Genomic DNA, 27,362 nt, shown 5'->3' with positions numbered 1-27,362 from the left:
ACCCTTTGAAAGGTAAATAAACAGGCTTTCCAACGGTATAACATTTATTGCCAAGAAGCATTGTTATAACAGAGAAATAATCTACTAAACACTAATTTCCAAACTTTTTGTTCGATGTTTATATATATATACGTATGTTTGTGTATATATATATGTGTGTGTGTGTGTATCTCAGACTAACGTCCTGCAGCAGCTGGTCTGGATTTCTTGTTCTACATTATCTAAATATAAATATATATAAATATGCTAACTGAAGGAGAAAATAAAACTGTGAGACCGACAGGAACTCAGAATGAGTTGATTTAATAAAGTGAACGTGTTGGTTTAAGATGAAGTTACTTCAAAGTAGACGCTCATATTTCTGCAGCTTCATCACTTTAGAAAGAAAGTCTTCACTGTTACTAACTTCATATTCTAGATTCAACATGAACATTTCAACATTTAAATCTTCTGTTTCTGTTTTCTGAAATGAGCTCCACCTGAGACCTGAAAGGTTTCAAAGTAAAGGTCTCAAATGTTTCAAAGTAAAGGTCTCAGTGACCAACTGTTTGCTACAATACGTCCATATTTCATACGTCCTTTAAATATGGAGACATGTTCAGTGTCTCCTGAACACGTTCATCATTCATAGTTGTTGTTCTTTTACTTTCTTACATTCTGTGTTTTTCCCTCTGGAGGAAACTGAAGGTTCTCTCAGTGAGACGTTCACTGCTTCACATTAAAGTCTGTTAACAAGAAGTTCTGTTGATCTCACCTGGACCACGTTCATGTTTCAGAACTCTGATCCGCCTTCAGGGCCAGTGAGAGGAAGCACGCAGGGGACACATACACACACAACTTTTCTAGAGCTCATTTTTCGGTTTTATTTTACAAAAAACATCCTAAAAAGCTCCATGAATCCAACAGGTTTGTTTGTTAGTTTGAGCTCAGACCTGCTGACATGCTGTAGGACGACAACACGCAGAGTACACAACTAGAAAAACACACTTTACAAAAGTTTTACATGTGAAAGTTCAAACTTTGGATTTCAGAAGTGACATTTTTACAGTACAAAGAAAACAAAACAGTCGGTAAAAATTATAATAAAAAACAACATTATTTCTTCTTCTTTCTCCACAAAGTGAATAAAAATCCCCCTGAGATCCTCAAACATATGTTGATCACTGATACACATTCACACTGGTCCTAATAACTGGTTGAACTGCTAGGTCTCTTTACTGAAGACAAAATAATAATAATAAAACTAATAATGGGACAAAACAATCAATAGCTACCGTATCAGCGCTGATCTTTGTGAATCAGATTATTAAATGAGGCTCATTCATCACGAGGTTTCCTTTTGTTTAGAAGTTGTGGAATCCTTCAGAAAACACTGAAACATGAAGCGCTCAGCTGGACGTTAATAACTTATTATAGAAGCGGTTTGAAGTCGTTTCTGTTTCAGATGTTAAAAGACTTCAGGGGGATTTTTTCTTCAAGACCAGAACCATTTGTGTTCTTTGGTTCCTCAGATGTTCTTCTGGGTTCTACTGGGTCATCGTCCTGCTGGAGCGACTGCGGACGACCTTCTGGAACATTTCGTCTGAGGACAGAAACATAAAGCGACAGTTAGAGACTCGACAGGTTCTGATGAAGCTCAGACTCAAAGAAGAAGAAGAAACTCACCGTTCCTGAAGCTCTTGGAGTCCACCTGTGAGACAGAGAGGAGGGCAGCAGAAATATTACTGTCATCATCATTATCATTGTTGTTATTATTAATGTACTAGAATTAGACGTCAAAATCAAATGATGCGGATCTTATTATATTAAAATGTATTTTCATAATAAAAAGTTTTTTCATGTTGAAAGAGTGACACAGGTCATGTGACTCAGCTGAAGTAGACAGAGTTAGAGTTTAAACCAGTAAGCGTCTCTGATCAGCAGAAACAACCTTCTTCATCAGCGTGTTCTCACCACGGAGGAAGCCGCCGGTCTGAAGGCAGCTGCAGGTCCATCGGCCTGTTCTCTGTCCACCTTTGGAGCTGCAGAGACACAAAGACAAACGAGCTGAGACTCTATGCAGACGAGCTGAGACTCTATGCCAGGGGTCACTAATAGGCGGTCCGGGTCCGGACCCAGACGCTGTCCTATCCGGACCCGGACGTATAACTGATGGATAATTGAGAATTATACATTATACATACATACGGAGCGCTTCTATTTTAACCTGCACAGCTTTTCTAGCCTTTACGGCACTCGGTCAGCAGTGCAGGAAACACACCGACCAATCACATGCGTTGTAAATCATCTCACGTGGCGCTACTCAGCCAATCGAATATGTGTATTCTGAAACGCATCGTGAGTCGAGTGAGATTTGCACCCAGACACGGGAGAGATGGGGAGATAGAGAGCAGCGGGAAAAGTAAGTCAGAGAAGCAGTTTAACATGGCGTGCTCTAAAAAGAGAAGAGTGGACCACAAAAACAGAGCTTTAACAAAGAATGGACGGACTCTTATTTGTTCATTCTTCCTGCTGGCGCTACTAAACCTCTCTGTCTCATGTGTTCAGATGTCGTGGCCATCATTCAATGCGCCAATGTAAAACGCCACCACGAGACCAAACATGAATCAAGTTAGATATTATTGTAATGTTCCGGACCTTTGCACGAGGAGATTTTCTCAATCTGGACCTTTTGGAGTTTTAATTGAATACCCCTGCTCTATGCAGACGATGTGAGACTCTATGCAGACGATGTGACTCTATGCAGACGATGTGAGACTACACAGACAATGTGAGACTCTATGCAGATGATGTGAGACTCTATGCAGACGATGTGAGACTCTATGCAGACGATGTGAGACTCTATGCAGACGATGTAAAGGATCCAGCTGGACTCACGCAGAGGTTTGATGATACTGTTGACGGCGTGGACGATTCCGTTAGTCGCCATCAGGTCTGCGTCAGCGACCGGGACCTTGTTGACGTACACCGTGTAGTTACGCTGTAACACACAGAGGAGAGAGCATCTGTTATTGGCTCCGATAGGCGATCAATAATCAGAGTGAGTGATGAGTGAGGAGTGAGGAGAGACGACTGACCACGCCCAGCTCCAGTTTCTCTCCCTGCAGAGGTTTGACTCTGGTGTGAGATCCTTCCACTCCTCCACTGACCAGCATGCCCTCCCCCAGGTGATACCGGAGCACAGCCGACAGCTCCTGAGGGTTACCTGGATACAGACACACAGGTAACAATGAAACGGACTGGAGGTCTGTTCATTGATCTCTTGTTTTTCATCCTGAACTTTGACATCTGAGCAACATGGAAATTAACTCATTACATTTTAAAAACATTTTCAATATTTGTCAATAAATCTTTCAAACTGAATTTTTGTGAAAAAATAAGAATTTAGGTATTTCAGTATTATATTACTTATATAATTATATATTATTTACATATATTTAAATGTCAACATGATTTATAATCAGAATTATTATTTGGTGTTTTGATCATAACAATAAACATAGAAAGATAAAAACTATAAATAAAAGTACTGTAAACAGTAAAGAAACATAAATATAGATTAGAAAAATTGACAATAAAAAATCTGAACAATATTATAAGAATTGTTAAAGGAAGAGCTGCACAGTAAAAAACCAGCTGTGATCACATTTCACAGCTTTTAATTAGAAGGTCTTTAACGAGCCCGTCAGGTTATAGAGGAACTTTTCTTTAGACGTTGTCAACAGCAGACTGTGATGAAGTTCATTCCTATGTCTTTAATATTTATAGAGTGAAGCTGCACAGACGGTTTGTATTTATATTATATAAACCTGATCAGAGACATGACTCCACCGTGAGTCACATCAACAGAAACGCTTCTGAATGCTCGAACCAAAGAAGGAGCCGAACACTTTCATAAACACGACCCCTTCATGGAACCTCAGTATTCATCATTCATCATCACTCACGCATCAGCCTGTTGAGGTCGGGCTGAGGGACAGCGTTGAAGGCGTCGTTGGTGGGAGCGAAGAAGGTCAGCGCCCCCTGCTGGTTCAGCAGCTCCGTCATACCGGCGGTCTGGACGGCTCCGACCAGGAGGCTGAAACAGGAAGGAGGTCTCACCACGTCTACAACATGACATCACTTCCTCTGATCTAAACCAAGATTATGTGACCTGATACCCGGGTCACATGAGGTCTCTGAAACCCGAGTATGAGGTCTGAGAGCTGAGTAGGAGCAGAACTGTTAGTCCTGTACGAGCCGATCTGTGAGTCTCTCCAGTATCAACACTTTACACTCCACATGTCAACGTGTTCAGATTAATGAGCGCATTCACATAAACTTCAGAGACTCAAGTCGTTGTCTAACGACAGCTTGCTGATTTATGACGTCACCTTAAAATAAATCATAATGGGAGTTTAAATATTCTAACAAACCACAGAGGTCTGCTGGGAAACATCCACTGCTGTGTACTGCTGTCCCATCGAGCTTCACCTCTGAGTAAATACAAGCTGACTCACCTGAAGCGGTCGTCTGCCTTCAGGACGTCCATGACGGTTCCCATCGGTGGCGTGAGCACTTTGTCCACCGTGAACATGGTGGCGTAGCGTCCCGTCTTATCGTGAGCAGCGATGCAGGTGTTCTCAATGCAGAGGTTCTACAAACACAGACAGGAACAAAGAACACCTGAGAAAACGATGGACTCCTCGGGACATGAGGACGAAAAGGTTAGCAGGCTAGCAGGGCGGCACTTCAGAGAGAAAAGCGCCGCTGGTTCAAGTACAGGATGTGGGTTGGAGATGAAGAACTAAAGCAACACAAGCTAACAGATGCTACAGAGGAGTGGAGACAAACTGCAGGTTAGTGTTGTGGAAGATGTCGGTCTGAGGAACGTTCTCAAGGTGCGTTCGCGTCGCGTTTGGTGTGAACGCACCTTTAGGATCTCAACGAATGACGTCGCGTATGAGCCTCAAGACGCACCGTCACCAGAAGAACACACGAGTTGTGTTAAAGGAGAGGACGACTAAAGCGACGGCGTTACAACGTGCAGCAGCTGCTGCTCTCACTGGAGACTACTGGACATCACCGGGTCACCTTCATCACCTCTGAGTTACAGCATCATAGTGATGAAGAGTAGAGCTGGGTCACCTTCATCACCTCTGAGTTACAGCATCATAGTGATGAAGAGTAGAGCTGGGTCACCTTCATCACCTCTGAGTTACAGCATTATAGTGATGAAGAGTAGAGCTGGGTCACCATCATCACCTCTGAGTTACAGCATCATAGTGATGAAGAGTAGAGCTGGGTCACCATCATCACCTCTGAGTTACAGCATCATAGTGATGAAGAGTAGAGCTGGGTCACCATCATCACCTCTGAGTTACAGCATCATAGTGATGAAGAGTAGAGCTGGGTCACCATCATCACCTCTGAGTTACAGCATCATAGTGATGAAGAGTAGAGCTGGGTCACCATCATCACCTCTGAGTTACAGCATCATAGTGATGAAGAGTAGAGCTGGGTCACCATCATCACCTCTGAGTTACAGCATCATAGTGATGAAGAGTAGAGCTGGGTCACCTTCATCACCTCTGAGTTACAGCATCATAGTGATGAAGAGTAGAGCTGGGTCACCTTCATCACCTCTGAGTTACAGCATCATAGTGATGAAGAGTAGAGCTGGGTCACCATCATCACCTCTGAGTTACAGCATCATAGTGATGAAGAGTAGAGCTGGGTCACCATCATCACCTCTGAGTTACAGCATCATAGTGATGAAGAGTAGAGCTGGGTCACCTTCATCACCTCTGAGTTACAGCATCATAGTGATGAAGAGTAGAGCTGGGTCACCTTCATCACCTCTGAGTTACAGCATCATACTGATGAAGAGTAGAGCTGCATCACATGCTCTGACTGTCATGAAGACACAACACACACATGTAGATGAAACGTGCTGAAACATGTTGTTCCTGTTGCACAGCAGTGGAACGTTTCACACACTGAGCACAGATAGTGAAGAGATAGAACTGCTGCTGTGTGAAGGGAATACTGCTGTTAACAAGAACCTTATTGGTTTAAAGTGTTTAAACCAAATGTTATTGACCTTTAGTTCATATAGCAGTACTTTAAAATAAAAGTGCGCAATACACTACTTTGAATTCATTATTGAACTTTGTACATAACAATGAGATTAATCGCAAAAAAATCATGCGACTATTCGCGATACAAAATTTGAATCGTTGCCCAGCACTAATATATATATATATATATATATATATATATACTATAATATATATATATATATATATATATACTATAATATATATATATATATATATATATATATATATATATATATATATATATATATACTATATTAGTGCTGGGCAAGTTAACGCGTTATTATCGCATTCATTAATTAACGCCGACAATTATTTTGTAGAGCGTTAACGCATTTTTTAATTTTGTTTTATTTTGAAAGTCCGTTGCTCACTGGCAGCGGTGGAGGAATGGAGACTACTGGACATCGCTGCGGTAAAGTCAGCAGACACTCAGATCTCCGTGGTCAACTCAGCAGACACTTACATGTTAGTGCACCTATATGCTGACATTCACGGTAAACGCATTTAAACGGCACAGATCGGGAGCGAGCGAAGGACCGTGAAAGTTAGCGGAAAGATTAACGTGAGACAACATCCGGTTTCTTCAGATGAACATCCGATTTTCAGAATAAGATGCCAACAAAGTATGACTTATATTCACATTAAGTATAAAACATGCTGCATCTCGTGAGTTAAAGGGAAAATACACCTAAATTGTGGGTAAAGTGTCTTTATTCTTTGATCGCTGGGTAACCATCATCACCTCGGAGTTACAGCATCATATTGATGAAGAGTAGAGCTGCATCACATGCTCTGACTGTCATGAAGACACAAGACACACATTTTTGCTGAAACGTGCTGAAACATTTTATTCCTGTTGCACAGCAGTGGAACGTCACACACTGAGCACAGATAGTGAAGAGATAGAACTGCTGCTGTGTAAAGAGAATACTGCTGTTAAAAAGCACCTGATGTGTTTAAAGTGTTTGCAAACCAAATGTTATTGCCCTTTAGTTCATATAGCAGTACTTTTAAAATAAAAGTGCGCAATACACTACTTTTGAATTCATTATTGAACTTTGCCATAACAATGCGATTAATCGCAAAACATCCATGCGATTAATCGCGATTAAATATTTTAATCGTTGCCCAGCACTAATATATATATATCTATATAATATATATTATACATATATGTATATATAGTATATGTATGTATGATAAGTATGTCCTTATGTTGGACACACTATCTGTGGGTCTCTGGACTCCACATCAGATCCTGGAGGGCAGCTATTTTGTTAAAGCTTGTCTCACACACACACACACAAATGGCAGCCTACGTCTGGTGTCTGGAAAGATTTAGCAGCCGTGGGAAGCAGGAAAGTTCTTGTGGTCTGCAGAGTTCATTACTGTGCAGAAATGTGAGCCACCCACAAGTCCAAGACCTGAAATATGTGGAGTCACTGTGGAGACCACCAGAGACAACCTCAAACCCTCAAACCAAAGACTGATCACCACACGATCAATAACACTGTCAGTTACAGATGTTCACATGCGTGTTGTGTTTCCTGGACAACTTGAAGAGCTTCGGTCATCATACTAAACAATGTTGACCGATCAGTAAACTGTGCTAAGGATTACAAAACCAGCAGAGCAACGTCACCTGTACAACCAGAAACCAGCAGAACAACATCATGTTGGGCGTATTCTTTGACGTGCCAGAGCCTGCTAGCTGGCCTACAAGTACGTGATTGGTCAGTGGGCTAGCCTGACATGTTGGGTGGTGACAATCCCAATATCTGCTGCCTCTGTCGAGCGGACATTTTCAGCCTCAAACGCATTAAAATGTATTCAAGAAATACAACTGGGGAGGCTCGACTGTCTTCACTGGCGTCCATGAATCCAGAAGGACTTCTTACTGGAACTAAAACACACGGTTAATGCTGGGCGGTATGACCAAAAATTTGTATCACGGTATTTTGTTTCACGGTATTATTTTTTTCCTTGACTGTGTTTTTCTATATGTTTATAGAGGCTTACTCTACTGTCAGGCGTACATAGAATATAAAAACATGTGAATGTCATCATGTATAAAGGCTTTGCTTACTAGAGGGTGTGCTCGTTTGTTCCCATAATGTTGGGATAGCAGTTTGGCTGAAGTATTGTCGCCCCGGTCAGACGTACCTTGAATCCAGTATTTTAATCATTGCTCTGAGTCTTTCTCGACTGTCGGTAGCGGGACCAGGTCCTTGCAGAGCTGGATCATTATTGTGTTCGTAATGCCGTGCTTCGAGCTAATGCCTCTTCAAGCGATGTCTGACCCTTTGGCTTCACTGTTTCACTCGCGCTAACGTTACTGGTTCAGACGGCCGTCAACACACTCTTGGTATTCCAACACATGTTTTCTGCTGAGGTGATGGAGTAAGTTGCTCGTGTTACCACCAGCGTCAACAGAAGTCGCTCGACACACTTTGCAATATATAGTCTGTTGGACGTCGGATTTTTTAAAACCCAAAAAACGTCCAAACAGCGGAGACAGCTCCTCTCTTGGGCTCAGACTCTATCGGTGCATCTCCGTTCTGTCTTTGTTCATCCTGCATCGCTCTGTTCTCTTCTTTAATGTAGCGTTACTGTAGCGACGGAGCCTCTCCCAGCTGTTAGCAGACTGTTGTGCTAGCGGCTAGCAGTCTATATACTCCACGCAAAGTGTTAAAGTGTTTAAGTTAAGTTTAATTTAAAGTGTTTAAGTTAAAGTGTTAAAGTTAAGTTTAAGTGTTTAAGTTAAGTTTAAGTGTTTAAGTGATCATCTTTGTAGATTTATGTGTTTTCAAGTGGACTCATTTTCCCTCTCGTGTTGACAGATGAATAAATGCGTCAGGAACAAGAGCTATGGTGTCGTTTATTTGCTGGAGGGAGTGATCGGAGCGTTACTACTGTGTGCATCTGTCTCTGGTGTTGTTTTTATGACATGGTTAATATTGTTCCCTCTGATGTGAGTAATATCTGAATGGCCCGTGCTCTTCAGTGTGCGGTGGAATACGTGTTTTAGCAGTGTTGCTGAATTGATTTTGACTTTATGCATTGTCCGTTAATGACGCAGCATCCCGTCATGTATTCATGTAACGTTATCTGCACTCTGCAGTTAGTGTATTTATAGGTGTTGAGCTTCATTTTTACACAAAACAAATAATAACCGTATCTGTGGCGTCATGATGAGGTTATTAGGAGGCGGTTCAGCTGCAGGACAGCAGTGGAGGCCCAGGTATAGAACGCACGGCCCGCCACTAACTTTGGATGACTTCATCACCACATGTGGGCGCAGTAATGAGGCTTCCACATGCTCACAGTCAACTCACCACATTTCCTGCAGTCGTCCTGCTTTTGAAAAATAATTTCAAAATCTAAATAAAGTTTTATGTTACTTCTCAGACTCATCATTAGCTGACAATATAAAACCTCAAACTAAAGATCCTGATCAGCACAACTGATCCAACACACAAACAGAGGAACTGGGTTTGTTAAAGTCATTAATGAAAAGCAGCCACAACCTCAGAGACCTCATGACATCATCGCTGGAGATCAAGAGACAATATTTATTACCAATGAGGACAGACGAGCCGCCCAATCCGCCCAGCAACAGGCAACACCGTCAGACTAAATATCTGATCCTCTGACTGGGAGAAGAGAAGTGAGTCAGCGTTTCATCATGTGGGGAAGGTCTGATGTCTTTCTGAATGTATGTCAATGTGTTTTTCCAGGAAAATGAAAATCACTGAGTCTCATTACAAAGATAAAAGTGGTTACATTTCCCAGGAACAGATGAACAAGCTGCTTCTGGTTCTGACATCAAACATTAAACTAGGACCAGGACTCAAACATAATCCGGTCACAGGTCCAGTTTGTCTGAACAGTGATCCAGATGTTTGTCAATTTCCAACAAAGCTTCACCTCCAGGATCCAGGTGTCTACATCTGAGAGTTCAGAGCTGTAATACGACCAACAAGACGAGAGACATTTTCACACCTGCCTCTTTACTTTGGTTGAAGCGACCCCTGTTGGTAGGTTTGTTTCGACAGATGTGAAAACAGCAATCCTACTTTGGTGCGGACCAAAACAACCGGACCAAGACCTTGTTGAAGAGCTGGTCTCGGTCCGGTTACAGACGAACTCCGGTATGGGTCGTCAGGACAACTGAAACTCTGTAAGAAGTCGATACTGTTTTTTCTACATGACCAAGAGTACCATAGGTACCTGGATCAGGACTCGAGACCAACCAAGATGTCTCTGAGTGATAATGCTAAATTGTGAACAACGTTAGCTGCTAGCTGTTAGCAACAGGTGGGCAGCACAGTCCTGCTTGGATAAATAACGGAGCTAACGGCTAACGTAGAATTGAGTTACATTATGATGCGTTCAAGTTCTAGCATTATAACATTATGACGACGTGTTCAAATGTAATCCTGTTAAATTGAGGTTTTCATCAGGAATTATTAATAAACCTGCCGTGTGCAAACAGTTATAAAGCATTTCGTTTGTTGAAGTGCACAAGAGTTATTGTTTGGTTTTGTGTTTTTAACGTGGTCTTGAAGTGGGCATCGAGACTCGTGGAGCAGATGATCTGATCTCCATCCAACCCAACTGAAGCTAACGCTAACACTGTTCATAAAACAGGAGAAAACAGAGACGTGGAAATACGCTTCAGCGTGAGGAACCTCATCAGAGTTCTTACGTTTCTGTAGACGAACACTCGCAGTTTGAGGCCTCCCAAAGTCTCCAGCTCCTGACCGTGATACAGAGACTTAGAGGACAGCTGCTCCTTCAGGATGTGATTCGTCATCAGCTTCTTCAAGTCAGGTGTCATCGTCGTGTCACTTCCTGTTACAGAGACACAGACGGGTAAATAAGACGAGGACGACGACTGAGGGACGTACAACTAACAAAGAACAAAAACCTTTTGTGAGACGGACCTGACCGGTCAGGAGCGTTACCTTTGAAGGCGTCGTCCAGAGGAGCCAGCAGGGTCAGAGCCTCGGAGCCCGTCAGGTGGGAGGACAGGCCGGCCCCAACCAACAGCGTGCTCGCCGTGGCAACAGATGAACCCTCAGCCAGCTCCAGCAGAACTTTGGCTGAAAAAGAACAAGTGGAATAGTACTGCGAGTACTTCTACTGCTACCACAACTATTACTGACAGCGGATGTATTGTTTTGTACTGCAGTACTTCTATAGTTTGAGGTACTCTCAGCGTTAGATGCAGTATCAGTAGTATTAGTAGTATTAGTAGTATCAGCAATATCAGTAGTATCAGTAGTATTAGTAGTGTTAGTAGTATTAGTAGTATTAGCAGTATTAGTAGTATTAGTAGTATCAGTAGTATTAGTAGGCTAGTATCAGTAGTATTAGTAGTATTAGCAGTATTAGTAGTATCAGTAGTATTAGTAGTATAAGCAGTATCAGTAATATTAGTAGTATTAGCAGTATCAGTAGTATTAGCAGTATCAGTAGTATTAGTAGTATCAGTAGTATTAGCAGTATCAGTAGTATTAGTAGTATTAGCAGTATTAGTAGTATCAGTAGTATTAGTAGTATTAGTAGTATCAGTAGTATTAGTAGTATCAGTAGTATTAGTAGTATTAGTATTAGCAGCATTAGTAGTATTAGCAGTATTAGTAGTATCAGTAGTATTAGTAGTATTAGCAGCATCAGTAGTATTAGTAGTATCAGCAGTATTAGTAGTATCAGCAGTATTAGTAGTATTAGTAGTAATACTACTAATACTGCTAATACTACTGTATTAGCAGTATTAGTAGTATTAGTAGTATTAGCAGTATTAGTAGTATTAGTAGTATTAGTAGTGCGAGTAGCTTGTGCAGCACAGTGACATGGCGAATGTGCTGCAGTTTGACAGCAGAACTCTGTGTTGAATGCAGTATTAGCTTGAGTGTGTGCTGTGGTGTTAGCAGTAGTGGTGGTGTTAGCAGTAGGGGTTGTGTTAGCAGTAGTGGTTGTGTTAGCAGTAGTGGTGGTGTTAGCAGTAGTGGTGGTGTTAGCAGTAGTGGTTGTATTAGCAGTCGTGGTTGTGTTAGCAGTAGTGGTGGTGTTAGCAGTAGTGGTTGTGTTAGCAGTAGTGGTTGTGTTAGCAGTAGTGGTGGTGTTAGCAGTAGTAGTTGTATTAGCAGTAGCAGTGGTAGGATTAGTACCTGAGTCGGGGATGAGCAGCTCGTTGATGTAGTGGATGACTCCGTTGGTTCCCAGCTGGTCTTTCAAGGTGATGATGGCCCTCCCGTTCAGAGTCATCTGGTCTCCATCACAGCCGACTTCCAGCACGGTGCCCTGCAGAGTCTCCATCGGGGTCCCCGACACGATGGACTCGGCACACTGCATGTGCTTCAGGATGTGGTAGTTCAGCAGGTCTGAGGGGGGGCGGGCAAGTACACAAGAGGACTGACATCAGAAACAAGTTCATCAGGTTTATAGTGGATCTAAAACTACAAAGACCACCAGCAGTAATCAGCCGGTCACCTTTTAGAGCCACGGGGTCTCCCAGGATCCTGTTCAGGGTCTCCTGAGGAATCTTCTCGAAGGCCTCGTTGGTGGGAGCGAAGATGGTGTACTGACCGTCGTTCTCCAGCATGGTGGTCAGACCTGCAGCCGCCAGCGCCGTCTGAGACACAGAGACAAAGGTCAGGAGGTCAGCGACTGAAAAGCGTCATTTCTATTGATCGATCGGTCAATCGATGAACTCACACGCAGCGTCTCCAGGTCGTCATCCACGTCGATGATCATGTGCACGTTGTTGGAGATGGCGGTGATGACGCGGTCGACCACGTGCACGATGCCGTTGGTGGCGTGTTGGTCGGGTTTGATCAGCCGGGCGCAGTTGACCGTCACGATCTGAGGAGGTGAAGGAGACATCTTTAAATGTCACATCATCATCAGCATACAGTGATTCTGTTGACTCGTCACTGGAGTCTCCGTGAGGCGTTCACTGACCCCGTTGCTGTAGTGGTGGATGTGGACGTGGAAGCCCTGGTACATGGAGGCGAAGGAGGACCCGTGTCTCAGCTCCTCGGAGGTCAGCCGGCGGCTCACCATGTGATAATGAAGAGCGTTCAGCAGCTCGATGTTCACGTTGCTCACCAGAGCGTCCAGGATCTCCTGCAACACAACAACAGTGTCATCACCACGTAAACTACAACACACTGTATCACAAGTGTTTTCTTCTCTGAGAAATGAAGTCTGAAAATCTGAGACAGTTTTCAACCGTTAAATCTGATCGTTTCTGCAGGAAGAACTCAGAAATCATTTGGTCTTTGATGTTGTTGCTACAGTGTTACTCAATGTTTGCTAGTGCATTGTGGGTAGGAGGCATTTGTCGGGTCCTATTGCCAGCGGCGGAGTGGTACTGACCGTGGGCAGGGCAGCCCATGCCTCGTTGCTCGGAGCGAAGAAGGTGAAGCTGCCCGGACCTTCGATCTCCTCCTTCAGCTGAGCTCGTTCAGAGTACATCTGGGTGGTGGAGGCTCCTACTACACCCAGAGTGTTGTAGATGTTCACCAGAGGCAGCGCTGCACACAAAGACCTGCTGTCAGAGCACGACTCCCACAATGCAACAGGGTCACAGCAGCACAGAGAGCTTCAGTTTAAGTTTAAGTCAGAGGTCATACCGGCAGGACAGCCCTTCTCTCCAGGAATCTTCTCATAACCAGGACAGCACTCATAGGTGATCACCCTGCAGAGGGAAGAGGACACATGAGGACACAAGAGGATCACATGAGGACACAAGAGGATCACAAGAGGATCACAAGAGGATCACAAGAGGATCACAAGAGGATTACATGAGGATCACATGTTCTATCCTTCCTTCACCTTCTTCTTCATGAACGTCCTTCTGCAGGTTTCAGCCGCAGGAGGAAGAAAAACAACTCCTCCATAAAGTCTCAGTTTCCACCTGAGAACCTCGTAACCGTTCTGTAATATCTCTGCTTCAGGAGCCTCATAAATTCCTGTCTGAGTCTAATGATGCTAATAAAGTGATGTGCACCACAACAGACCGGGAGAAGAGTTTCCATGAGATCATAAACAAAGAGCTTAATGATCCGCTTCACATGTGGTTTAGAGTCTGATGGAGGTCCGGATCCCTCTGAGGACTCTGAACCTGGACCAGAACACATCCGAGTCACTGGACCTTGAGCTGATACATCCTCACATCAGGACCACTAACCGCGACTCCTGATTGGTCCAACAGTTTCCTCCAGCAGCCAATAATATGTGTTGTTCAGCAGCTGATTGATCAACGTGTTTATTTATGGACCGAATTCATCTCCAGAAAACATGAAAACATGAACGTTTATAAGAAGATGAGATATCAAGCGTACCTGATGAGGATGAAATGTAACCATGGTAACTGTACACAACGATGGAGACAGCCGTAACCATGGTGTGTATATATATATATATATATATATATATATATATATATATATATATATATATATATATATATATATATATATATATATATATATATATATATATATATATATATATATATATATATATATATATATATATATATATACATATATACATATATATATATATATATATATATATATATATATATATATATATATACATATATACATATATATATATATATATATATATATATATACATATATACATATATATATATATATATACACTATACTATATATAGATTGGTGCTGGGCAAGTTAACGCGTTATTGCACGTTAACGCAGTTTTTTTCATTATTATTAAGCGGACATTTTTAACACCAGAACCGGGCAGCGAGCGGTGAACAGCTGTTTGTGTGGTGTCTCTTCCGTCTCTTGTTTCCTTCACCTACATTCCCCTGGGTCCTAAGCCCCTCCATGTACAGCTTCTTATCACCCTCTATGTACCAACGTACATTTATAACAAATACCACACATATTACGGTAATCAGCGTTGCATATGTGTCTGACCAACATACCAAAATACCAAAAAATAAATGATTCATTTAAATGATTATTTTAGAGTTTTTAAAGTGTTTTGTTTGTAATATGTATAATAAGCATCATTTAGTATCACTACTGAGAATTTAACAAACATAAAAACATGACGTAGATAGGTTTGCAGTTTTCAAGGTGTATATTTAAATATCATCTCTTACATACATGAAGATAAAGTTATGAACACCGGCTGAATATCTATGATCAGAATCATTATAACTGTGTTATAACTGCTACTGTGTAAAGGGAATACTGCTGTTAACAAGAACCTGATGTGTTTAAAGTGTTTAAACCAAATGTTCCTCTGAGTTACAGCATCATAGTGATGAAGAGTAGAGCTGGGTCACCTTCATCACCTCTGAGTTACAGCATCATAGTGATGAAGAGTAGAGCTGGGTCACCTTCATCACCTCTGAGTTACAGCATCATATTGATGAAGAGTAGAGCTGCATCACATGCTCTGACTGTCATGAAGACACAACACACACATGTAGATGAAACGTGCTGAAACATGTTATTCCTGTTGCACAGCAGTGGAACGTTTCACACACAGTCACACACTGAGCACAGATAGTGAAGAGATAGAACTGCTACTGTGTAAAGGGAATACTGCTGTTAACAAGAACCTTATTGGTTTAAAGTGTTTAAACCAAATGTTATTGACCTTTTGTTCATATAGCAGTACTTTAAAATAAAAGTGCACAATACACTACTTTAGAATTCATTATTGAACTTTGTACATAACAATGAGATTAATCGTGATTACAAATGTTAATCGTTGCCCAGCACTAGTATATGTATATACTATGCTATATGTGTATATGTATAGTATATATATATATATATATACTATGCTATATATATCGCAAATAAATCATGCGATTAATCGCGATTAAAAATTGTAATCGTTGTCCAGCACTAATATATATATATATATATTAGTGCTGGGCAAGTTAACGCGTTAATTTCACGTTAACGCATTCATTAATTAACGCCGAAAATTATTTTATCGCGCGTTAACGCATTTTTAAAATTTATTATATATATATTTTTTCTTTTTTTATTGAAAGACAAGAGACAATACATATACATAACAACAAGAGGATGAAAGAACAGTGGGATAAAAGCCAGCAAACATCCTGTAGTCAGTTGTGTGTGTATGTATGTGTGTGTGTGTGTGTGTGTGTGTGTGTGTGTGTGTGTGTGTGTCCTTGAGCCTTTTAAGATGGGAAAAAAAGAAATAATAATAATTAAAAAACAACAACAAAAAAAAACAGGTAAGTATTTTAAATTTATTATTATTGTAACAGACTGTCTCATGTTTATCGTTTTGTATTGGAGATATGATGTCCCTTCAGGGTTGCCGTAGAGAAAAGGCGACTTCCGCTTCTGGTCGAGGGGGGGGGGCAGAAATAAAGAGAGAAGCTGCACCAGCTGTTGCTCTCCCTGGAGACTACTGGACATCGCTGCGGTAAAGTCAGCAGACACTCAGATCTCCGTGGTCAACTCAGCAGACACTTACATGTTAGTGCACCTATATGCTGACATTCACGGTAAACGCATTTAAACGCCACAGATCGGGAGCGAGCGAAGGACTTTGAAAGTTAGCGGAAAGATTAACGTGAGACAACATCCGGTTTCTTCAGACGAACATCCGGTTTTCAGAATAAGATGCCAACAAAGTATGAATTATATTCACATTAAGTATAAAACATGCTACCTGCATCTCGTGAACCAAATGTTATTGCCCTTTTATTCATATAGCAGTACTTTTAAAATAAAAGTGCGCAATACACTACTTTTGAATTCATTATTGAACTTTGCCATAACAATGAGATTAATTGCGATTAATCGCAAAAAATCCATGCGATTAATCGCGATTAAATATTTGAATCGTTGCCCAGCACTAAATATATATATATATATATATATATATATATATATATATATATATATATACACACATACATATAGTATACTATAGCTATGCTATAGATAAATAAATACTTAGAAGACAGAACTGGAAGATAAAACGTCGACATGTTTTAAGTGTCGGTGAATGAAGTAGAATAGATCAGCTGGTGTGTGAACTTGTTTCAGTGTCGGTAGGAGCGTTTCAGGAGGATTCCTCACATGTTGGCTGTAATGAAGCGTGGAAGCCGAGCAAAGGCCTCCATGACTTCCTGTAGAGATTTCCATAATAAATGTTTCTCAGCTGTCTGGGCTCATAAAGCTCATTTCCTCAGAGAGAAGAAGAATCTGCAGCCAGACCAGAATCCTGATGGGGGACCCGCAACCATCGCCAGGACAAACACTAAAGCACCAGAGCCTCCACCAGGAGCTCCTCCCTTCAGACCACTACAGAACGAAACGTCCCAGAGCCTCTCAGAGGGCTTGAGCTGCATAGTGAGTTTAAATGAACATCATGTCTTCTTCTATCTGATGTCTTCAGCAGGAAACACCTCACACAGCGGAGCTGCAGGCCCACCTCACAGAGAGCTCTCTGAGGAGAACACAGACGATCGGCAGCTTTCAATATGAAACAGATTCAATAATAAACCTGACAGGCAGAGACTCCTCAGCCCAGTCATCCAACACAAACAGAACCTTAGATAGAACCTTGATCCAGACTGCTGGTCAACCCTCTGAACCCGTCGCTTACACTGACGGCCACATTGATCCACAGGTAGTCAGATTACAAGCTGACTGTGATTCATATGAAGCTGCAACTTCCTGAAGTTAAACTCAGACTAAACTTATATTCTACTAGAAATCAATGATCTAATATATATCTATCTATATATAATATAGATATATATATATAATATAATATATAATATATATTATATATTATATATATTATATATTATATATATTATATATAGATAGATAGATAGATAAGATAGCTTCTCTAGATGTTGTTGCTCTGCATCCAGCAGCACCGTAGAGAATCTCTGATTTATCTCTGATCAGATTTGTCTTCTCACATAAAACCTTTTTTTACCGACGAACAGCTTTTACCTGTTGAGGGACGCTGTCATGGCGGCCGTGAGCGACCCAGTTGGGTACGCTCACGTGCACTAACATGCACACTAACATGCACCAACATGCACTTAAATGCATATTCACATGCACTAACATGCACTAAAAGACACACGGCCAGCTCTGTGAACAAAGAGGCTCTGATATGAACACAGAGACTTCATTCTGTGATCAGGTCAACTTGTAGATCTGGATGTAGATGATAGTTATTGATCAGATATCAATGGTCTGCATGTTAAACACAGCTCCATTCATGGATTTAAATGCATCGTCTGGAGACAGAAGAAGGAAAAAGTCCAGAACTCCTGCAGCCTCGAACACACCGGCAGTAAATGTAAACAGATGGAGATCAGCTACTGATGTGAGTGTGTGTGTGTGTGTGTGTTGGCACACACACACACACACACACACACACACACACACACACACATTGGACTGATTATCAAACCAGATGGAAACTCGACTCCCGTTTGGTCTCCACATAAACAAAGATGGCCGCCGTGGATTTGTGACAAAACAAACAGAGCGAGGTCGACTCGAGGGAAACGTTCCAGAAACATCGAGCAGAGAAAAACACGGCGAACCGTCAGGCTGTCAGTCAGACAGGAAGCTGAGGACAGAAGTAGAGCAGGAGACAGGTTCTGGTACAGGAGAGAGACAGACAGGCAGAGAGACAGAGAGAGAGACAGAGAGACAGGCAGAGAGACAGGCAGAGAAAGAGAGACTATAATACTTCTATAATATAACACTATACTACTACTATACTATAATATAATACTACTACAATAATACTTCTATACTATAATATTTATATACTATAAATTATAGTATATAAATAATATAGTATTATAGTCTATAATACTACAGATACTGAAGGAACACATTCTGGCTGTTGAGGATTTCTGCTGACTGGTTAGTTTTAGGGGGGGGGGGCTGTGAGTTATGAGTCTTCCTTCTGCTGACCTTTGACCTCCTCAGATACCCACTGACACACAAACAGAGTCAAACACTGCCCCCCCCAGTGTATATCTAATGAAACTGTGTGTGTATGTGTGTGTGTATAAGTGTGTGTGTGTGTATAGGTGTGTGTGTGTGTGTGTGTATAGGTGTGTGTGTGTATGTGTGTGTGTGTGTGTGTACGTGTACGTGTGTGAAAGACTCTCACTTGAACTTCTCACAAACAGATTCTTTCAGTTCAGATCAGGAAACTGAAAAAAAGAGGAAGTGAGAGTTTCAGACACACACACACACATAAATATGTGGAACAAATACTAACGAGTACATTTACTTCTTTATTAAAGAGGAAGTTCTCCACAAACACTTCCTGAAGATGATGAATCGACTGTAAAACGCTGAGGCAGCTGTTTCCATAGAAACCAAAAACACAGGTTAGAAAACAGCTTGAATAAATCACAGACACCAGCGCTAACACACCAGCTAACACACCAGCTAACGCTAACTGAGTGTTTCAGTCTTCAGATTCAAAACCACTTCATTAAAAGAAAGAACCGGAGCTACAGGAGACGTTTACCTGGAAAACAACAACAACGACAATGACCCTCAGATAAAGCTGAACGACGGCCACACACACACACACACACACACACACACACACACACACAGTAACCCTGCTCAGAGTGAGATCTGTGACACAGCTGGTCCACTGCCGCCAGAGCCTCATTAATAATGTGTATGTGTGTGTGTGTGTGTGTGTGTGTGTTTCCTTCAGTCAAAGTTCTGCAGTATAAGAATCTGAAGAACACTGAAGACTTCAGACTGAACTGACATTAACACGAAACATCATCATCATCATCATCTCTCAGAAAGAGTAAAACACTGAAACTGTCCTTTAAAGGACTTCAGCACATTTTAACGTCTCCAGAGGTTAAACAGGAAGTGAGGACGTTCCTCTGTCCACTGAACACAAACTCAGTCCAGACTCGAGTCAAACTACAGACGACAAACTGAACAGTTTAAACGACAAAACATTTGAACTACAGAACAGTTAAAGTTGAACCGTTCCTTCGTTTAACCGTTAAACAAAGGAACGGTTAAACTAAAGAACGTTTAAACTAAAGAACATTTAAACTACAGACAGCTTGAACTACATACAGTTTGAATCACAGACAGTTTGAACTACAGACAGCTTAAACTAGATACACTTTGTTTAAACCACAGACGCTCTCGGTCAGACTTACGTGGGTTTCCCACAGATCTTGCGATGGTACCACTGTTTACAGTTGGTGAAGTACTTCTTGTTGGTTCCTTTGAGCTGCTGCATGGCACAAACATTTGGTCTGAAGGAGAAGAAACACAAACAGTTTAAAGTCAGACCACCTTAAACCTCTTCATTCATTAAATGTCTAAAGAACATCAAACACACTAAAATAAATCATTCACATGTTTCATGTCTTTATTTTATGAAGTAGTATTTGTCTTCAGACAAACAGAAATACCTTCTATTAAATACTTAAGGTGGACTGATCATTGAATCTGTTGCTATAATAACTCAGAATCACATGAAACATAGTTTTATAATAAATCAGTGAAGTTATTAATAAATAGATCTTAACTTCAGCTGATTTATGCATTGATCACATTCCACCTTAATCTGAGCTCAAGTCGAGTGTTAAGGTGGACAGGTAAGATGTATCTAACATTTAAATAATATCAATAACATCACAGAGTCAGCAGCTGATCATATTATCGATACACAATATTAGAACAACTTATTATAATTATTATGAACAGAAAACTAAAGGTGGTATTCTTTATTATTATAAACGATGTGCTAAATGAACGTCAGCTCGTTGTGACGTCATAGTTATGAATGAAATGAACAAACATGAGGTTCATTAAGTCCCCATGTTAATATGAAGTATGTTTCATAACTACAGACTCACTGGATGTACTTGAGGCTCGGCTCGGTATGAACTCACCCCTGCTGCCGGCCTCTGATGCGGCTGTGCTGCAGGACCGCCTGGTACGGAGACCGGGCCACACAGACCGTGAGAACCAGAGAGAGACCCAGGACCAGCACGGAGACCCTCATCTTCAAGGAGACGGAAAATACTCTTCTTCTACTTCTTCTCTCTTCTGCTTCTTCTTCTTCCTTCTCCGCAGCTGGCAGTAGTGCCTCCGGGATCCGTGAGGGGAGAGACGGGGGAGGAGGACGAAGGGGGAGGAGGATGAAGGAGGAGGAGGAAGAGGAGGAGGAGGATGAAGGAGGAGGAAGAGGAGGAGGAGGAGGAGAAACGAACTCCTTCAGTTCAGTAAAATACATTTCAAAAACTTCATCAAGTTAAATTCTGTTTAAATGAAATAAAGTTTAAGAAGCTGAAAGAAAAACAAAGAAAGAAACGACAATAAGATAAGAAAGAAGCAAAATAAATAACAAACAATGAAACAAAGAAAATAAGAAAACAAAGAAAGAAAGAAAGAAAGGTGAGTCAGTGTGAGTGTGACTTGTCCTCAACAGGCCACCGTACAGAAGATCAGACTTAAGCTCCTGTAGTTTGAAAGTCTCATTAAAATATGAATATTTCCTCATAAAACTGTTTAAATATGATTTTAATAATGAATAATCTCCTTCATTGTTGACATCAGTGTTTTATTTCTGTCCGTCAGCTTGTCTCCTGAGACTCTGAAGACAACAATCATCTTCAGATGTGGGACGGACCGATCCGTCTGAAAGGTCCTGGTCCTGGTCCTGGTAAAACACTAGAGTACTTCTTACTGTAGTAAAACAGAGTACTTCTTCGATAAACGATAAACTTCCTGAATATTTGCAGAAAATTTCACTTTGCTTAAACTGTTTGATTCAGTTCAAGACAGAAACCTGGTTTCATTTAAACACATCAGAGACCCAGTCTGTTGTTTACATGATGCTAAAGGAAACCAGATTACTGGACCAGGTCCACAGAAACCAGATTACTGGACCAGGTCCACAGAAAACAGATTACTGGACCAAAACGACAGTAATGAAGTGAAAGTAAAAACATTTTCAAACTTTAGTTTCTCTCAGAAGTTCTTCAGAAGTGAAGACGAAACTTAGAATAAAAGAACCTCAAACAATAATATTTAATATTTTGATTTACAGTTCTTTTGTCTTTAGACATTTCACAGTGACAGGAAACATGGACATGTGTTTTCTTTATTAAAACCTTTGTTTCACTGTTAGATATTTGTGGGCGTCATCAGCATAGAAACGAATAATGATGGAAAATATTCAGCCCTGCCCGACCGCAGAGAGGACACGTGGGCCGCCTGTCAGAGGACGAAGAGGTGAAGTCATCTCTCTGAGGATGAAGATAGAAAGTCAGTCTGAGTTTGAAGGTTTCACTTCACACGGAGACTAAACAGGATGCTGGATCTTAAACTAAGCAGACCTCCTTTTTTAATCCATGTGCACGTGACAGGACGAGGTGAGGCGAGACATGACGGGATGTCAGCGGCTGAACGTCATCTCCACCTGAAACAACCTTCATCATTTCACACTGAGGATGAGGATGAATCCTCAGACTCACTTCACTCCTCTTTTATTAATGTAATAATGACTGAAACACAGAAGCCCTCTACCTGAAGTTATGTAAGCTAACAGCTAACAGCTAACAGCTAACAGCTAGTTGACCTGAATGTGTCCGACCTGAACTATTTCCTATTTGACCCTCAGAGAGCTTTTCCTCTCGTTAAACATTTAAAGGGAGGAAACTATTTCATGTTTATCCTCCTGGAGTTTCAGGTGGACACCACAGTGGACAGACAGTGGACAGACACTCAGTGGACTGACAGTGGACAGACAGTCAGTGGACTGATGGTCAGTGGACAGACAATGGACAGACAGCGGATAGACAGTAAGTGGACAGACAGTAAGCGGACAGACAGACAGTGGACAGACAGTCAGTGGATACACAGACATAGGACAGACAGTAAGTGGACAGACAGACAGTGGACAGACAGTCAGTGGAGAGACAGTCAGTGGACAGACAGACATTAGACAGACAGTCAGTGGACAGACAGTCAGTGGACAGACATTGGACTAACAATGAATAGACAGACAGTGGACAGACATTGGACAGACAATGGATGGACAGACAGAGAGTAGACAGACAGACAGTGGACAGACAGACAGTTGCCGGAAAATTGATGGACAGACAGTGGACAGACAGCGGATATACAGTAAGTGTACAGACATACATTGGATAGACGGACAGTGGACAGATAGACATTGGACAGACAGTCAGTGGACAGATAGACATTGGACAGACAGTGGACAGACAATGGATAGACAGACAGTGGACAGACATTGTACAGACAATGGATAGACAGAGGATAGACAGTCAGTGGATAGACAGACATTGGACAGACAGTCAGTGGACAGATTGTGGACAGACAGACAGTGGACAGACATGCATTGGACAGACAGTCAGTGGACAGACAGACAGTGGACAGACAGTCAGTGGATAGACAGACATTGGACAGACAGTCAGTGGACAGATTGTGGACAGACAGACAGTGGACAGACAGTGGACAGATTGTGGACAGACAGACAGTGGACAGATTGTGGACAGACAGACAGTGGACAGACAGTCAGTGGACAGACAGTCAGTGGACAGACATGCATTGGACAGACAGTCAGTGGACAGACAGTGGACAGACAGACAGTGGACAGATTGTGGACAGACAGACAGTGGACAGACAGTCAGTGGACAGACATGCATTGGACAGACAGTCAGTGGACAGTCAGTGGACAGACAGTGGACAGACAGACATTGGACAGATTCTGGACAGACAGACAGTGGACAGACATGCATTGGACAGACAGTCAGTGGACAGACAGGCATTGGACAGACAGTCAGTGGACAGACAATGGACAGACAGACAGTGGACAGACAGTCAGTGGACAGACAGTCAATGGACAGAACGGCAGTGGACAGGTGGGCTGAGAGGAAGGTCCTGGTCCGAGGGGGAACCAGGTTGGCATATTGTTGCGGGTCCAACTGTACAGCCAGTCTGTCCTCCCTGTGAAGACACTGAATGTCCCACAAAAAGATTTAAAGACGATGACGCAGATTTGCTTCAGGCTGATGGCAGGAAGACGATATAAAACAAAGCAGACTGTTCATGTTCAGCAATTATCCAGAGAGACATTAAAACACACAGCAGGTCAACAGGAAGCTGAGTTTGTGTGTGAGTGAGTGTGAGAGTGTGTGTCTATGTGTGTGTGTGTGTGTCGGTGTGTCTGAGTGTGTGTCTGTGTTTGTGTGTGTGTGTGTCTCCTTGTTTATAGACGTGTTCAGTACGTCATCATTTCGTCGTGAAGAATCTTCCAAATGAAGTTCATGAAAATGAGAAAGAATGTACTTGTTGAGCAGAGTTACATCTTTATATGTAATGTATAATAATAATAATATTATTATTACTGATGCATTGACTCATTATTTTGACTACCTTATAGACTTTTGAGCTGCACTGTCGTCGAATCTATAACAATGTATCAATGTATAAAAACTAAATCATCTTTTACTGGAAAACTACCTCCAATGTGTACAATTTGAAGGTGAAATTAATCTCATTTTCAGAGTAAAAGTCTTTGTGTAATTAAGCTAAAGCCAAACTTGTTTTCAGAATAAAAGTTTTTGTGTCGTGAAGTTGAAGCTAAACAGGTTTCAAAGTAAAAGCATTTGTGACATAACTGGTTTTCAGAGTAAAAGTTGTAATCTTGATCCTGGTACTGGGGTCAGTTGGTTACATCACATCAAGCACCAGATAAAAACATTTTGAAACATGGAACAACATATTCATCCTGCACACCCACATAACAGGAAGTTTGTCTAAAAGACGTTTTTAAAAACAAAACACAAGTTGAGACATCGTGCATGTAAAGTGTTGCTGTAAATAATGAACACGTAGAAGCAGTGTTGTACGAGTGAGAGACACTTTTTCTGTAGTTGTTTTAGATGCAGAAGTATATATATATATACTGATTCTCAGAGTATTCTCAAGGTACAGACATATTCTCTATTCATGTGTGTGTGTGTGGCGTGTGTGTGTGTGTGCAGCAGATGGTCTGTAACACACAGAGCTGCTTTGTGTTCAGGAAAAGTTCAGGTTTCCAGCAGATGTTCTCACAGGTCACAGGTCATGAGCAGCTTTCACCCACTGATGTGAAGAGGACACACACACACACACACACACACACACACACGCACCCACACACACACGCACACACACACACACGCACTCACACACACACACACACACACACACACACACACACTCACACACACACAAACTGGTTTCAGGGCGCAGAGCTCCCTCTGTTGGGAACACAGAGGTGGTTCTCAGAAGTACTGAGATCCTTTACTTAAGTATAAGTACGAGTACATAAATGTCCTGCATTCAAACCCCTATATGACAAAAACTACACAAAAGTATCATCAGCTTATCATTGTTTTTAAATGTAATATCTGAATCTGCAAAGTAAGATTTTCAGAGTAAAAGTCTCTGTGTCATAGAGTTAAAACTAAACTAGTTTCAGAGTAAAAGTCTTTGTGTCATAGTGTTAAAACTAAACTAATTTCAGAGTAAAGGTCTGTGTGTCATAGAGTTAAAACTAAACTAGTTTCAGAGTAAAAGTCTCTGTGTCATAGAGTTAAAACTAAACTAGTTTCAGAGTAAAAGTCTTTGTGTCATAGCGTTAAAACTAAACTAATTTCAGAGTAAAGGTCTGTGTGTCATAGAGTTAAAACTAAACTAGTTTCAGAGTAAAAGTCTCTGTGTCATAGAGTTAAAACTAAACTAGTTTCAGAGTAAAAGTCTGTGTGTCATAGAGTTGAAACTAAACTAATTTCAGAATAAAAGTCTACAATACAATACAACAATACAAACAGTTTCTGGAAACTTCTTCTTCTTCTTCTTCTTCTTCTTCTTCTTCTTCTTCTTCTTCTTCTTCTTCTTCGGTGTTTCTCTGCTGATACCTGATCTGTTGACCATCAGTGTGACTCACACTTTTCACTCCGCCCACCGTTCCACCTGAACAACAGGTATCAGTTACTGTTACTGATGCATTCAGCGGCCGTCTGAAATCACAACGCTCAGCTCATAGGTTGTGATTCACATTTCTCTATGGTCTGGAAGTCTGAACCTAAAGGAGGTTTTCATCCAAACTGTTGTAGCTCTTCAGACGTATTTCACATATTTTCCCAGAATATAAAATAAACTCTGAATCAGCCGAGTCAGTGTTTTAATGAAATCAATCAAAAGCAAATTATTAAATGAAAACCTCACATGTTTCATGCAGAAGGACCGACTGATGTGAAAATACATCATCTTTCCTCTCTTGTCTAGCATGGGGATGTTCATATTTACAGGAGCCCCTGAAGGCAGCATTCTTTACATACAACCTGTTACCAGAGATGTTCTATTGAGAGGATGAGTCACTCTGCTAATTTATCTCCAGTCACCTACAAGAGTATTAGTAAATTTATGAGTGTCTTGTCCTCTAAAAGTGAAAGGAAATATTGAAAGGTAGGAACAATAATACAGAAATCTAAATGTCTATATAATAATATAATTCATAATATTATTATACATATATATTTAATATAAATATAATTTAATAACAATACAAATATATTTAAAATATTCTAGTTTACTGTGTTTGGGTTGATGAAGGCTTTTGGGAAGTGAAAACACCAAAAAATGGAATAAACCCTCTTGGTTCTGTATCTCTGATGGAGGAGACTCTATAATCTATAATCTAAAATATGTAATCTATAATCTAAAATATATAATCTATAATCTAAAATATATAATCTAAAATATATAATCTATAATCTAAAATATATAATATATAATCTATAATCTAAAATATATAATCTATAATCTAAAATATATAATCTATAATCTAAAATCTAAAATATATAATCTATAATCTAAAATATATAATCTATAATCTAAAATCTAAAATATATAATCTGTAATATATAATATGTAATCTATGATATATAATCTATAATCTATAATATATAATCTATAATCTATAATCTAAAATCTAAAATATATAATCTAGAATATATAATCTAGAATCTAAAATATATAATCTATAATCTATAATCTATAATCTAAAATATATAATCTAAAATATATAATCTATGATCTATAATCTATAATCTAAAATATATAATCTATGATCTATAATCTATAATCTATAATCTATAATCTA

General features: G+C 40.7%; 1 protein-coding gene across 1 annotated transcript; it reads right to left on the bottom strand.

The window, feature by feature from the left end:
• Positions 1-838: 838 nt before the first annotated feature.
• On the bottom strand, positions 839-21,771 carry tgfbi (transforming growth factor, beta-induced). Its single transcript, XM_076105278.1, has 17 exons — positions 21,076-21,771; positions 20,335-20,433; positions 13,745-13,809; positions 13,488-13,645; positions 13,071-13,235; positions 12,825-12,971; positions 12,600-12,741; positions 12,278-12,490; positions 11,069-11,206; positions 10,810-10,955; positions 4,500-4,636; positions 3,948-4,078; positions 3,078-3,205; positions 2,878-2,980; positions 1,954-2,021; positions 1,666-1,690; positions 839-1,582 (listed from the first exon to the last, which is right to left on the bottom strand). Exons 1-17 carry the CDS (start codon positions 21,417-21,419, stop codon positions 1,527-1,529), a joined length of 2,265 nt encoding a protein of 754 aa, XP_075961393.1. The 5' UTR covers positions 21,420-21,771; the 3' UTR covers positions 839-1,526.
• Between the last annotated feature and the right edge of the window lie 5,591 nt (positions 21,772-27,362).

Source organism: Anarhichas minor, unplaced genomic scaffold (assembly GCF_050575085.1).
Source record: "Anarhichas minor isolate MPS153535 unplaced genomic scaffold, ASM5057508v1 ptg000031l, whole genome shotgun sequence".
In the NCBI taxonomy this organism is placed as follows: domain Eukaryota; kingdom Metazoa; phylum Chordata; class Actinopteri; order Perciformes; family Anarhichadidae; genus Anarhichas; species Anarhichas minor.
This window is presented reverse-complemented; position numbering and strand designations above follow the sequence as displayed.